The 14540-nt window shown below is 44.6% G+C and overlaps 1 protein-coding gene across 1 annotated transcript; it reads left to right on the forward strand.

Annotated features, from left to right (window-relative positions):
- The first annotated feature begins 1807 nt into the window (after positions 1–1807).
- LGALS4 (galectin 4) lies at positions 1808–13908 on the forward strand. The gene is made up of 9 exons (XM_034438132.3): positions 1808–2444; positions 4987–5075; positions 5672–5873; positions 6817–6951; positions 8403–8447; positions 8562–8591; positions 10228–10316; positions 11138–11297; positions 12084–13908. The coding sequence occupies exons 1-9, from the start codon at positions 1929–1931 to the stop codon at positions 12228–12230; spliced, it is 1413 nt and encodes a 470-aa protein (XP_034294023.2). The 5' UTR covers positions 1808–1928; the 3' UTR covers positions 12231–13908.
- Positions 13909–14540: the final 632 nt, after the last annotated feature.

A 14540-nucleotide genomic window follows, 5' to 3' on the forward strand; every position in this document is an offset into this window, starting at 1 on the left:
AAGCAGGAGTTTTTGCGGAGTTGATTCTCAAAAATCAGGAGACCAGCAGTACCTTTTCCGACTTGCATATTTTATTCCACGGCAGGTTTTTTTTTCATCGGGCTATTTTATTTGAACAGATGGAAGGGACCTTGTAAGTCATCCAGTCTAACTCTCCACCCAAGCAGGATTTCTGATAGATGGCAGTCCAGCCTCTTCTTGAAAGCTTCCAGGGATGAAGCTTCCAGAACTTCTGAATTTATTTCTTTATTGCTGTAGGCCAATACATATTTCCTCCTACAAATAAAGTGATTCTAATTTATCGTCATTTATCCGCTGCTGCGGCTGTATTAGAGAGCAGGAGGAAAATACGGGGTTTTTGGGCTTGGGGTTAACTTTAGGAATGGAGCCCCGGCCTACGGGGGCACAATTGTGATTGTAAGAATAGAGTAAAAGCCGACAGGAGTTTAATGATCGTGTTGTTTAGTTTAAGAGAAATCTGAGGGCATTTGAGAAAATAAGTGCTTTGTAGCTAAATTTGGACAGAGGCTTGTTGTTAGTTGTGAAGTTGTGTCTGACCCATCGTGACCCCATGGACAACGTTCCTCCAGGCCTTCCTGTCCTCTACCATCCTCTGGAGTCCATTTAAGCTCACGCTGACTGCTTCAGTGACTCCATCCAGCCACCTCGTTCCCTTTCTTCTTTTGCCCTCCATCGTTCCCAGCATGAGGCTCTTCTCCAATGAGTCCTTCCTTCTCATTAGGTGGCCAAAGTATTTGAGTTTCATCTTCAGGATCTGGCCTTCTAAAGAGCAGTCAGGGTTGATCTCCTCTAGGACTGACTGGTTGGATCGCCTTGCAGTCCAAGGGACTCTCAGGAGTCTTCTCCAGCACCAGAGTTCAAAGGCCTCCATTCTTTGGCCTTCTCAGCCTTCCTTATGGTCCAACTTTCAGAGGATACTGCCTGCTATATCCTCTTCCATCTCCTGCCATCTGGGCACAGAGATGGGCCAGAATCCAACTGGCAGGGCGTAGTTGCAGTCTCCGTAGTATCTTTTTATGGCTTCACTTCTCTGCCCCAGCGCCATCCTGCCCTCTCTCCCAATTCACCGAGCTGCCCTCTTGTCTCCCAAGTTACGTTCCATAAAACTGTCAGCTTGTTTAGTCAGGAATATCCTCACCCACCCACTCTATAAAACCCTACAAAGTTATTTGCTGACCGCTCCCTCCAGTGCCGCGCCCTGCCTCGGCCTCTGCAGACCGCCCAAGCCACCCGTTAACCCTAACCGATGCCCCAGTTGAAAGAGGTTTTTATGGGGCTGACTTCCTGCTGATCGAACCAAGCGGGTAGGGCTCAGGTGTTTGCAACGCACGCCTACCAAATGGCTGGTAAAGCTCAGGAAGAAATTTCCCAAAGGTGTGGAGAGATTCTCAAGTCATCCAGGTCATGAATGTCCCAAAGGTGCTTTTTTTCAAGAGGCAACTGGACTTTCTTGGTTTTTGATTTTGAAGATGTTTCGCTTCTCATCCAAGAAGCTTCTTCGGCTCTGACTGGACGGTGGGGAACGGAAGGATTTATATTCCTTGCAGACAGCTGGTCATTTGCATCCCTTTAGAGCAATGTTTCTCAACCTTGGTAGCTTGAAGATGGGTGGACTTCAACTCCCGTTGCTGGCTGGGGGATTCTGGGAGTTGAAGTCCACCCATCTTCAAGCTTCCAAGTTTGAGAAACACTGCTATAGAGAGTCATTGAGGCCCCTTGGAGGTTTCTCTGTGTCCTCAGGGCTACCTGAGTGGCGCAGATGGGTATGAAACCCTCTTGGCTGCAGGATGTTTTCTGCAAGGAAGTCCAGTTGCCTCCTGAAAAAGCACCTTTGGGGACAGCCATGACCTGTCGTTGAGCCTAGACTACAAGCCCTCGCTTGCCTTGCAGTTGGTGGGATAACGGGGATGGAATCCAAGAAGGAAGTCAACCCTTCGACCCCGCAAGATAGATCGAAAGAAGAAATCACAATGCTCTTCATGTTTAATAATACCACTTGCGCCTTTAAAAAAAAGCGCAAGTGGAATCTTGCGCGTCTGAATTTGCTTCCCCCTCCCTTTGGTGAACTAGGTGGGGTTTCTCTGAGATGCTTTTCACGTGACTTCCTGCGGTGGGGCTCAAGCCCCCTCTTCACTGACCCATTGCCTTGGCATGGCTCTTCTGTAACAAGGTGGACCTGGCCCATGAGCCTTTCCTACCTCGTCCAGGACATGCTGAGCTACCAGAGCAGTGGCCTCTCATTCGTCAGGACAGGTGGGCTGGTGCCACCTGCTCTGTGCTCCACCCTTCCTTCCTTGTTTTATAAAAGCAATAGATACAGTTGCTTCGCTTCTGATTTGGGCACTGAATCTGGACCAGCAGCTCGAAACAGGATCAGCATGACTTACTTCCCAGCACCTGGCTACATGCCTGTTTATAATCCGGTAAGTTATAACCAAACTAAGTGGCAATTTTAATTAGCAATTTTGTGGTGTTTGTGTGTCTATGTTTTTCTTGACTGTACACCGCCTTGAGTCCTACGGGAGAAAGGCAGTATAGAAATATAATAAATAAATAAATAAATAACCCGGTAATAAGACCCACCTGGTCTTATTAACCTCACTATTATCTTTGCGACAAAATTATTTATACACCCCCCGGATGGAGAAATACTGAAAACTGGAGCGATGGATAAGAAAGGTGGCGGAACTGATCTGTTTGAATCAGGGATAAAACGGTAAGTACTTTCTATAAAAGATTGGACATCCTGTTTTGGACTTTTTGCTGAAAATGGACAAAATGATGGACGTCTGGGTTTGCTGATTGAAAAATGACTTGAATGTGGGATATTCTAATGCAGAGGTCTGCAAACTTGGCAGCTTTAAGACTTGTGGACTTCAACTCTCAGAAGGCTAGAGAATTCTAAGAGTTGAAAGTCCACAAGTCTTAAAAGCTGCCAAGTTTGAAGACCTCTGTTCTAATGTAATATTAAAGAAGAGCAGAGAGAATAAATTAGTGGAGATTTTGATGGTTTCTAAACTTGGTGGTTTCCTTCAAGCTGGGAGAGAGCCACGGACTTGAGTTGAACTCTGAGCTTACATATATTTTCTTCTCTTGCAATAATAAGTTGGTTTGAAACTCCTATAGAAGGTCAGAAATCACATCTTTTTTCCTCTTTTGTCTTTCTACTGTTCATTTTTTCCCCTTTTATATTTTGGTCTTTTTCTCACTTTTCTGTATTTTTTCAGGTTTATCTTGGAAAAATAAGGGGACAATGGGATAAAGGAAATTTGAGTTTGGGGTAGAAATGTAAGGTGAGAAAGCGCCTGAGACAAGACCCTTCCTCCTTCTCAAGTAAATGAAGGAAGGGAGGGGGAAGAGCATTCAGATTTGCAAGACGGAGCTCAGCCCTTCGAAGTACATCAGACTAGGAAACCAAACTCCCACAGGTTAATACTCCCTTTTATAGGGACACAATCTTTCTGCTGTCGGCAAGCACGCACCCATCCTCAGACACCACCAAGTACTCCATGGTTTAATCCTGAGCTTCAGAGATTCTCTTCTATCGGAAGAAATGAAAATATTTGTCCGTTATTTCTCAAAATAAATTGGCCAAATGGCCTAAATGGGGTTCAAATCTCCTCCCCACTTTTCAATCCAATTCCTCTCACCCACCTGCAGATGAAACACAGTTCTCCTATTAAAAGCTCCAGAATTTCAGAGGAAAAAACAAACTCATTCTTGCTCCTACCAACCTGACCCAGTTGGCACTTGCAATGTTTCTCCTTTCCTTAGGGGTTCTTCCGGTGCATGGAGAGATCTGATAAGAGGCTGGCATCCAGCCAGTCTGGCTCAATCCACTGAGCACCCATAAAGCAGCATTGGTCTATGGCTGTAGATCTGGTGCTTCCTCCACGCCTTCCTTCCCCTGTCACATTGGGAGACATTAATCCTTAGCAGAGGCCCTCCCAGGAGGTCTTTATTTGACTCAGAACCTCATGGAAAGGCTGATACAAGGCACAAGTTGTAGTTGCCCGATTCAAAAGTTGTGTTTTGTTTATAAAATGTTTTACAGGTGGCATCTTCGCCCGGCAAGATTGGCTAAAAGGTTTAGCAACACTTCCCCAAAATGTTGGAAATGTAAACTATTACCAGGCACATACTATCACATGTGGTGGACCTGTAAAAAAGCAAGGAGATTTTGGTTACAAATTCAGATGTGGCTAGAAAAAATGGTTGGACAACGTATAGAATTCAAGCCAGAACTCTTTCTATTAGAAGGCTATAGCCTAATACTTCACATCCTAACAGCAGTGAGAATGGTGTATGCACAGCAATGGAAAAGGGAAAACACCCCTTCAGAAAAGGAGATAATAAGGAAGATATTAACATGCGCAGAAATGGATAGACTAAAGTTAGAATTAAAAAACAAAGGAGAGACACATGGGATAGATTTTGTCAATGGCCGGAAACACCAGGTGGGAGTCGGAACATGGAAAAATTAGGCTAAGTAGACCTGAAATGAGATATTATGTATGTATTAGAATGAATACGTTGGTCAAAAATAATTGTATAAGACTAGCACTGAGTAAGTTGTATATATGTTATCTGCAGGGGTGAAACCTATTTACCTTCCCTACCGGTTCGGAAGTGTGCACACCGGATCCTCTGCACATGCACAAACTCTTCCGCACATGTGCAGAGGGTAAAAAACAGGTTACTTCCTGGTTAAAACCAGGAAGTAACAATCACCGGGCGGGTGGGCGGAGCCTTGCCATCGCTACCGGTTCTCCGAACCGGTCCGAACTGGTAGCATTTCACCCCTGGTTATTTGCCGTTCACTTTGGCTTCTATGGCGTTTGAAACGCCAGGACAGTCACATTGTGTTTGATATATTTATATGTAAATAATAGATTTTTTTTTTTAAAAAAAAGTTGTGTTTTGCAATAAAGTCCCTGGTTTGGCTCATCATTTTCTGTCTTCCAGACTCTCCCTTACCATCAACCTGTCCCTGGCGGGCTCCGTCCTGGCATGTCGGTATATGTGCAAGGCACGGTGCCCAAACATACCAAGAGGTAATTGTGTTTTGGGGTCTCAAAGGAAGGGCAAGAAGTTACCTTACTCAAAATATTTGTTAAAAATATATATAATATATATAACAAAATATTATTTTGTTATGGGTACTTTATATAATCCAAATTCGATACCAAGATTGTCCCAAAACTGTGGCATGGATGCATTTGTACACAAAGAAATGGACATTTATATATATCTTTTTAATTGTATTTTAATGTTTGTAGTTTATGTTTTTATTTGGCTGTTCACCGCCCTGAGTCCTCAGAAGGGCGGTATACAAATTTAAAAATAAATAAATAAATAAATAAATTTTCTGCTCATGTGACTCCGGGTCTTGGGTAAAGTTTTCAATCTGACCTCGAAAAGCCTTTCTTAATTCTTCAGATAATTCCACTTCCTGGTTCTTCCAACTCCTAGGGGAGTTCCTAAGCCCTGAGGACTAGGAACTTGATTCTTCAGGCAAAAACTGGCTTTCTGTGGGGTCTAGCTTCAAGGCAAAGGAGAAGGGAGGAGAGAGAACTCTACTCTGAGATTTCTGCACCTCTCTTAATTTTCCTTCCCCCCTCCCTTCTTCTTCTTCTTCTCTCTCTACCAGATTCCGGGTGAACTTTGCCTGTGGCCAGCATGAGGGGGTTGACATTCCCTTCCACTTCAACCCTCGCTTTGATGGGAGGGACAAAACTGTGCTCAACACGTTTCAGTCCGGCAGGTGGGGACACGAAGAGATTCACAAGATGCCCTTCCGGAAGGGCGAGCATTTCGAGATCATCTTCATCATCAATGACGTCGGATACCAGGTTGGTACACCTGACCGAGGCGCCTTTGGGACCGCGGGGGCCTCTTTCTCTCTCCCCCCCACAGAATTCACCCTTTGTCTGGAATGAACCATGAATGTATTTCTAACTTCCTCTCTTCCAGATAGGGATTAAGGGATGTTCAGGTAGTCCCAGGGGTGAAATCCAGCAGGTTCTGACAGGTTCTGGAGAACTAGTAGTGGAAATTTTGAGTAGTTCGGAGAACCGGCAAATATCACCTCTGGCTGGCCCCAGGTTCTGGAGAACTGGTAGCAGAAATTTTGAGTAATTCAGAGAACCGGTAGTAAAAATTCTGGCTGGCCCCGTCCCCATCTATTCTCTGCCTCCCAAGTCCCAGCTGGGAGGAAATGGGGATTTTGCAGAAACCTTCCGATGGAGTGGGAGGGAATGAAGATTTTGCAATATCCTTCCCCCAGAAGTGGGGAGGGAATAGGGATTTTGAAGTATCCTTCCCTTGCCACGCCCACCAAGCCACGCCCACGGAACCAGTAGTAAAAAGAATGAATTTCCCCACTGGGTAATCCCCATTCAGTGACAACTGGAGCCAGCAAACTTAGTCATTAACTAAGTGACTGTTTGTGATCAGACTTCAGCTTTTCTCATGCTTTACAGACCTGTGAAGGTTGTAAATACAGGATTGGTGGCAGAGTTACTATTTCACCACTGTTGTAACTGCAAACAGTCACTAAATGAAGACAGCCTGTAGCTGAAGGAAAACATTTTGGTCTAGGGGGAGAAAAGGTTATTTGTGAAATAGTCTTGCCCTTTTTTACATGTACATTTTTTGGTTTTTAAACCCTTTTGCGGCCATTCTGCATAGCTTTGGGGTGGGATGTGTTCCTGGCAAGAACAAACAGGTTTTTCTTGCAAAGAAAATGGAGGATCCCAATGGAGACCTGATCCCTTTGGCTTTGCCCTCTAATAGATCCTGGTGAACAGAAACCCCTTCTGTACCTACGGGCACAGAATGCCCCCCCAAAGCGTGCAGGTTGTGAGTGCTGATGGAGACCTGGAGCTGCAATCTCTGACTGTGATGGGAGGACAAATGATGGGGAACATGGTAAGGGTTTGGTATGGACAAGTCGGCACCTTCGGATCCTTGATTTCTCTTTGGGAATTGATTCTGGGTTGGTTCAATCCCAGATTCTCTTTCTCCCCTCCAATCTGTTCTGACCTAGGCTTCCCCAGCAGCATGAAGCCGAGTCCTCGTCCCGATAAACCCCTTTTATTTAATTTACGATGAATTCCTCTCCAGCAAAGTCTTTCCTCTCCCACAGTCTTTCAAGATAGTTCACAATTACCGACCTTGATCAGGCTTGGAGAGTGGCCAAGCTGATATCTTTCAGACACCGCAATACTTGGCAAGAATGCAGTAATGAATTAATTGTCTCCTGCAAACTCCACTCCCCTTTCACTCCTCTTTTATTCTCCCTGGGAGGGGCCCTTCATCATCCACCTGTGGCCTTACTTCTGAGTCGACCCTGGTTCTTTAGCTGTTCCCTTCGTCTGGCAACTCTGCGCATGCGCACTCTGGGAACAGGCTCCAGCTGTATGTCTGCCTCACTGATGTCCGACTCCGAAGGCAGCTGATAACTGTCAGACGGACCTGGCCCCCCCTCTGCCTCCGACGCAGAGCCCTCATCAGGGCCTTCCTGGCCCATGTTCCTCCCCAACCTCCTCACTGTCCGAATCTGCTGCCAGATCTGCTGGCCACTGGTGGGCCACAACACAATCACACTTTGTGACCCCTTAAGAATGGCTGCTCCTCTGGTACCTGGAGTGGCTTACATCCCTGCATGCTAGCAAAGATAATCATCCAAGGGTGATACTGGGACCAGCAACTGCACATATGGAGCAATTTTCTCCCAGGCCAAGGTCCTGCGCTTTCCCCTTACAGAGGTCCATAAAACAGAATTTCTCAAACTTGGCAACTTTACGTCGTGTGGTCTCAACTCCAAGAAGGGCTTAGATCAGAAGATGCCCGTGCATCTCTCCAGAACCCATCCAAGTTGAAAGTAACCGAGTTGAGCAAATGGTACAAAGGCACCCATGGAGGCTTCAACTGACCTTGGGTGAATATACCACACTAACTCAGTGTCAGGGTTCCAAGTAACACCCCCAACAAAAGAAGACTGTGAGGTTAGAAGTTCTTCAAAGTTCCATTTTATTAGAGAGGTCATATTGGCACACCTGGGAAAACCCGAATATGAAAGCTTCTGGGTTTTCTCCACCCAAAAGAAAGTTCAAGTCCCTGCCCCATCACTCACATGTCCATCACATGGTCGAATCAATGCACTGTCCCAACTGGAGATGCCTCCCAGGCATGCAACTCTAGGTGCAGACTGAATGTCCTTGACTCTCGAGAAAGGAATGTTGTTATGGGTAGATATCCCTGCTACTCCACGCAATCTCTCCCCTCCCAGTTTCCCACAGCACTAAGCATGGCAGCCCTGAAGAAAAGGATGGCTTCCAGGGCTAACACTCAGACACTGTTGTCTTCCTATCCTTTAGGATATGATGCCAAACCCTGCATATGGGCCACCGCAAAATCTTCCCGTAAGTACTCAGAAGGGGGAAAAGGGAGGCCTCGCGCAAGGAAATACAAGGCTAGGGATCTTAGGAGAATAAAATGGAGTTAACACAAGTCTCTTTGGATTTCTCTCCCTCCAGATGATGCAGTCCCCTGCAGTCTACCATCCAGTAGGTACCAAAAGACTTTCTAACCCAGCCTATTTCTCCTTATGTTAGCCTGGATTTGCGGGATGGGACAGAAACCAGGAGGTGGGGAGTTTGTGTGTGTGTGTGTGTGTGTGTATACAGGTAGTCCTTGACTTACAACAGTTCATTTAGTGACCATTCGAAGTTCAATGGCACTGAAAAAGGGAACCTATGACCATTTTTCACACTTACGACCGTTTTAGCATCCCTGTGACCTCATGATCAAAATTCGGACCCTTGGCAATTGACTCGTAGTTATGACGGTTGCAGTGTCCCGGGGTCATGTGATCGACTTTTGCGACTTTCTGACAAGCAAAGTCAACGGGGAAGCCAGATTCACTTAACCATTGTGTTATACTAACTTCACAATGGCAGTGATTCCCTCAATAACTGTGGCAAGAAAGGTTATAGGATGGGGCAAAACTAGCTTCACAAATGTCTTGCTTGGCAACAGAAATTTTGGGCTCAGCTGTGGTCGTAAGTTGAGGACTACCTGTGTTCAGGTGGAATTGAAGGAAGCTTGTATTTTCTGCTCTTCGGCTCGGAACCATGTCATAAAATTGAGTTCAAGCCGCTCAGAATAGAGTTTCCCAGAGTTTTTGTGTTATTTGGACAAAAAGCAAAGCAAGTGTGCAACTAAGCTTAATGAGTGCCTTTATATTTGTACATATAATTGTCTAATTTCAAAGCTATCGTACTACACTAAGCTATGGCCAACAAGGCTATTCAAATAACTGTGCCCAACAAAGCTGTTTTGGTTGCTGTAAGTATTGTTGCCCAACAGGTTTGGCTTTGATGGCCGCCATCTTGCTTATTTTGACCTCACCCTGCGGAGCAAACAAACCATTTGAACCAGTGGTGGGTTGCTCCTGGTTCTGTCCGCTTCTTTTACTACAACCTCTTCGGCCGAAAAAAATGCTTTTAAAAGTAAAAATAAAAAAGCCTCTGATGATCGCGCGGCTCAGCTGGGATCATCAGAGGCTTTTAAAAACATTTTTTTTTACAACCTCAAAGAGGTTGTAGAAAAAATGTTTTTAAAAGAAAAAAAAGCCTCTGCCGATCAGGCAACTCAGCTGGGATCGTCAGAGGCTTTTAAAAGCATTTTTTTTTACAACCTCTTCGGCCGAAGAGGTTGTAGGAAAAATGGTTTTAAAAGTTAAAAAAAAAAAGTTGGCCACGCCCACCCAGTCACATTACCCCCCCTCCACTAAGCCACGCCCACAGAACCGGTAGTAAAAAATTTTACATTTCATCACTGGCCCGGACGTCATAATTGATGATCTGCACAGGCGCAGAAGAGTGTGCGCGCACCCCCGTTGCAAACCGGTAGTAAAGGTAAGTAGAACCCACCCCTGATTTGAACATGCCTTACTTTTGAGGCCAAAAATTACTGGTCTGCTTTAAAGGAAGATATGCTTGAAACCACCGAGGAATGCAGGAAAAATCCATCCAAGACAAGATCCTGCAAGCTGCCTTCTGCGCGATATGCTGGATCCCCTGCTTGGCAACCCAAGATCGACTGGATTGCAGCTATCTTGATCCCCTGGTAGCAGGGCCAAGAGCGCTGCTTGGGGGCGAGGAGAGCATTGAGTGTAATTTGGATTTGTGTCTATTTCAGACGGTGCCCTACATAGGCAACATCTCTGGCGGTCTGGGAGCCAAGAGGACCATCGTAGTACGAGGCTCTATTCCGATGAACTCTAACAGGTCTCAGCTCTCTTTTTCAGCCTGCATTTGGGGATTCCGGCAGAGGAATGGAACAGTTCTCACAATTGGGCATCACTGCCCTTCCGCAATCAGGGCTACCGGCCTCACCTTGCCAGCCTGCCCCTGGCATCGACTCGCCCTCTGCCTGAAAATTAGACACCAAGATTCTGCTTTGGCACAGCAAAACACCAGTGTTAGGGCCCCTCGTAGACCTTTCCCGGTTCAGCTCCTTTCTCTGATTTTTCCCATCCCTGCACATCTGCTGGGGACAGCCCAGAGGGCAAGGAGACTAAGGGCAGTAAAAGCCACAATTTCACACAAAGCCACAATTTCACACACATCGCCACATGGAGAAGCAAGGGCTGCTAGTTTATGGCAGGGTTCTCTACATGAAGAATCTCAAACTTCACGAAGAGATGGACAAGATAAAAAGTTTGGGGGCCCCTTTAAAGAATGATTAGATCATTAAGCAGTGCTTGGCTCTCGTTCATCAGAAGAATGCTGTTCACTGCTAGACCGCTGCTGAATATGTGGGATTTCCCCCCCCCCCCCTATATTTGTGTGCTTCATTTATAGTCCACCGAGAGTTGATTTGGTTGGGGCAGGAGCTAAATATAATGAACAAATACCTAAAATGCTAAACAAACTTACATATTCAGCAGCAGTTCACCGATAAATAATATTTGCAAAGGAGAACAAGAGCTGTTTTTTTTCTTTACCCATGGAAGCATCTTATTGGAGGAGGTGGGGGTGTGGGGATAATCAGATTTCCCTTTATTTCATTCAATAGTCTTTATGCTCGCTTTTTTTCTCTTTCCAAGGTTCCACATCGATCTTACGGCTGGCCAGGATATCGCTCTGCACATCAATCCACGCATGCAAGAACGAACGGTAGTGCGCAACAGTTTTCTGAATGGCAGCTGGGGTCCTGAGGAACGGGAGCTGCCCTTTAACCCTTTCCAACCTGGACAGTACTTTGAAGTGAGTTGGCTTTGATTCCAGCACAGAGTGGGGGTCTCATCAAGCAAAGAGGTAAAAAAAGTCAACATGGCAGCCACAGCTAGGCAACTGATGCTTGGTTCCTATTTTATCTGGCTCATGGAGATATCTCTGGATTACAGCAGAGAGCTAGACCTGCGAGAAGGCAAGCAGGCAGGTAGGCAGGCAGGCAGTGGGGAGTGTAGAGAAGATCCACTCGGGTGCCTCCAGAGGTGTAAGACTCCATCTCTCATAATTCCCAGCAAGCACAACCATGAGGAATTGATATCTGAACCTCTGGAAGGATGTCGGGATGAATCACCCAATATAGTGTGGTTTTGGTCACCACTCTATAAAAAAGATGTTGAGACTCTAGAAAGAGTGCAGAGAAAAGCAAACAGGATGATTAGGGGACTGGAGGCTGAAACATACGATGAACGGTTGCAGGAACTGGGCCTGGCTAGTCTAGTGAAGAGAAGGACCAGGGGAGACATGACAGCAGTCTTCCAATATTTGAGGGGCTGTCACAGAGAGGAGGGGGATCAAGCTATTCTCCAAAGCACCTGAAGGCCAGACAAGGAATAATGGATGGAAACTGAAAAAGGAGAGATTCAACCTGGAAATAAGGATAAATTTTCTGACAGTAAGAACAATCAAGAACAATCCCATTAATAAAGCTCCACTCCTTATAGTATTGTGGGAGTCTTCTGATTTTGATGCAGGCCCCAGGCCCGAAGTTGATCCAGATGTGCTGTTTTGACCACACTAACATCTTTCTTCTCTTGCCAGCTCTCAATCCGTTGTGGCAACCACCGATTCAAGGTTTATGTCAACGGCCAGCCTTTCTTCAACTACGCCCATCGTTACCGCAATTTTCCACAGATCAACACCCTGCAGATTGATGGAGACGTGGTCCTTTCTTATATCCAATGCTGAGCATGGGTGGTGGGGAAGGGGAGGGAGAGGGCAGCCCTGGCAGAGACCCTCCATTTTTCCTCTCTTGAGGTCTGCCAGGAAACTCCGAGTCCTGCTGGATTGGTGTAGTCCACATAAAGATTTTAATAAAGATTAAATGCTTTAATTAATTTGGCTTTTTTTGGAACAGCAGTTAATATATAAGCGACAAAATAAAGAGCCAAGACGGGCACTGTTGTATCGTTCACTCTAAGCCATGTTTCCCTGGCTGCCTAAGCCACAATGGGCTACTTTATTTCATTGTTAAATGCATTCTTGAACTCTTGAAAACAAGGATGCAAAAATGAGGCCTGGAGACTTGTTTGACCCTAGAGTTCCCTCCAAAGCTGATAGGAACCAAATTTTGCATCAGCAGCCAAGCAAAATTACCACCTTAGCTTGCAGGTGTCTCAAAGCAAATGAGCACTTGCCGGGATCATATTATCATATGTGGTGGTCGTGTAAAGAAGCAAAGTACTATTGGGTTAAAATACAGACATGGTTAGAGGGAATGCTGCAGCAACATATAGAGTTAAGACCATCATTGGCAACCTTCAGTCTCAAAAGACTATGGTATTGTGCTCTGGAAAGAGGTCCTAAAACAGCATCTGTGGGACTAAAAAGGCCAATTCAAGAGTGGCAATCCCTTCCACTATTCTGTCCCCTGCCCAGTCCCCAAATTTTGTTGGTTCCGGGTTAAGACAAGAGATACTTTTATTGGGGATATTACTGGAGAAATATAGTAAAGAGGATACATATTTGATTATTCATATAATAACAGCGGCCAGGATTGTATTTGCACAGAATTGGAAAGCAGATAAAATCCCGTTGGAAGGATAAATTATAAAGAAAATTTTAGAATGTGCAGACATGAACAGATTAACACTGAGAATAAAAGATAAAGAGGAGTCGATGTATTTCAAGACATGGGGAAAATTTTATGATTGGTTAGAAAAGAGATATGAATAAAAGTATGGAGATAAAATAGATAGGGAAAAGATGAAAAAGAGCAAAAATAATTAGAAGAATAGAAACCCAGATGATGCCTAGGTAAAGGAAAAAGGGGGGAAGTGGGGGGGAGGGAAAAAGTGAGATCATTATTAAAATGTACACAAATGATGAAACAGATGTAATTACTAAACAAATAAGAAACTGAAATGAATGATTTTCTTTATAAGCTACCGATTTTGTCATACTGTAATTGTTTTCCCATGCCCTTTCCCATTCTTCTAACTGTATACTGTGCCCGATATTCCTCACCCACGCTATCATCTGCCCTTTGACCAATTCTTCTGCCAAATCATATTCAAGTAAGTATTTATAAATTTTTGAAATTAATTTCCCTTCTTTAGATTCTAATAATTTATCCAATCAGTTTTGTTTTAGGTCTATTCCTCCCTCCTCTTGATCTTTTCTATATCTTATCTTTATTTGTGAATAGGGCCACCAGTCTATTACTATTCCTTGTTCTTTGAGTTCTTCCCTAGTTTTCAATTTCCCCTGTACATCTAATATTTCTCTGTATCTTAACATTTTTTGTTTTGCTAATATATTGGGGTGAGTTATTGCTTCTATTGTTGATAGCCAGCCAGGAATTTTTATATAGTGTTTGCATTTGATTTGTTGCCATGTGTTAATTAAAGATTTCCTGATAGTGTGATTGTTGAAATGTTTGTATATTTTATTTCCAGAGCTCCATATAAATGCATGCCATCCCTTCATTAAGTCGTGTCCTTCCAGATTTAACAGTCTTTGGTTATCCAGGGTTATCCATTCTTTAATCCATGATAGAGAGGGAAAGGAGTAGAGAGAGTGGAAGGGAGAAGAGAGGAAAGGAGAGGGAGAGATAGAAGAGAGGGAAAAGGAAAGGAAGAAAAGGGAGGAGAAAGAGGAGTAGGAAAGAGGGTTAGAAAGGGAGGAAGAAGAGAGGAGTGGGGAAAGGGAAGGGGAAGTAGGAAAAAGAAGGAGAGGAAGAACGAAGAAAGGAGGAAGAAATGGAGGAAGGAAGAGAAGGGGAGGAGAAGAGGAAAGGTTGTGGTAAAATAAAGGAGGGTATATGGTAAAAGAGCAGCCCCGAACAACTAAAAATGAAAGTTAAAAGATAAGATGAATGGAAAATGATGGATAAAAGATTGTACATTTAAATATGTTTATGAGAAATAAAAATAAAAACTCTTTGAAAAAAAAAAAGCCAATGAGCTCAACATCCCCTCACACTCGTAGGTGACGTCAGCAATTTGTGATTGGTCGAATCTATTTACCTCAGTTTTGGCGGGCTTTCTCTGTCTCCGG

Source organism: Pantherophis guttatus, chromosome 10 (genome assembly GCF_059756535.1).
Source record: "Pantherophis guttatus breed Tessera chromosome 10, ASM5975653v1, whole genome shotgun sequence".
Taxonomy (NCBI): domain Eukaryota; kingdom Metazoa; phylum Chordata; class Lepidosauria; order Squamata; family Colubridae; genus Pantherophis; species Pantherophis guttatus.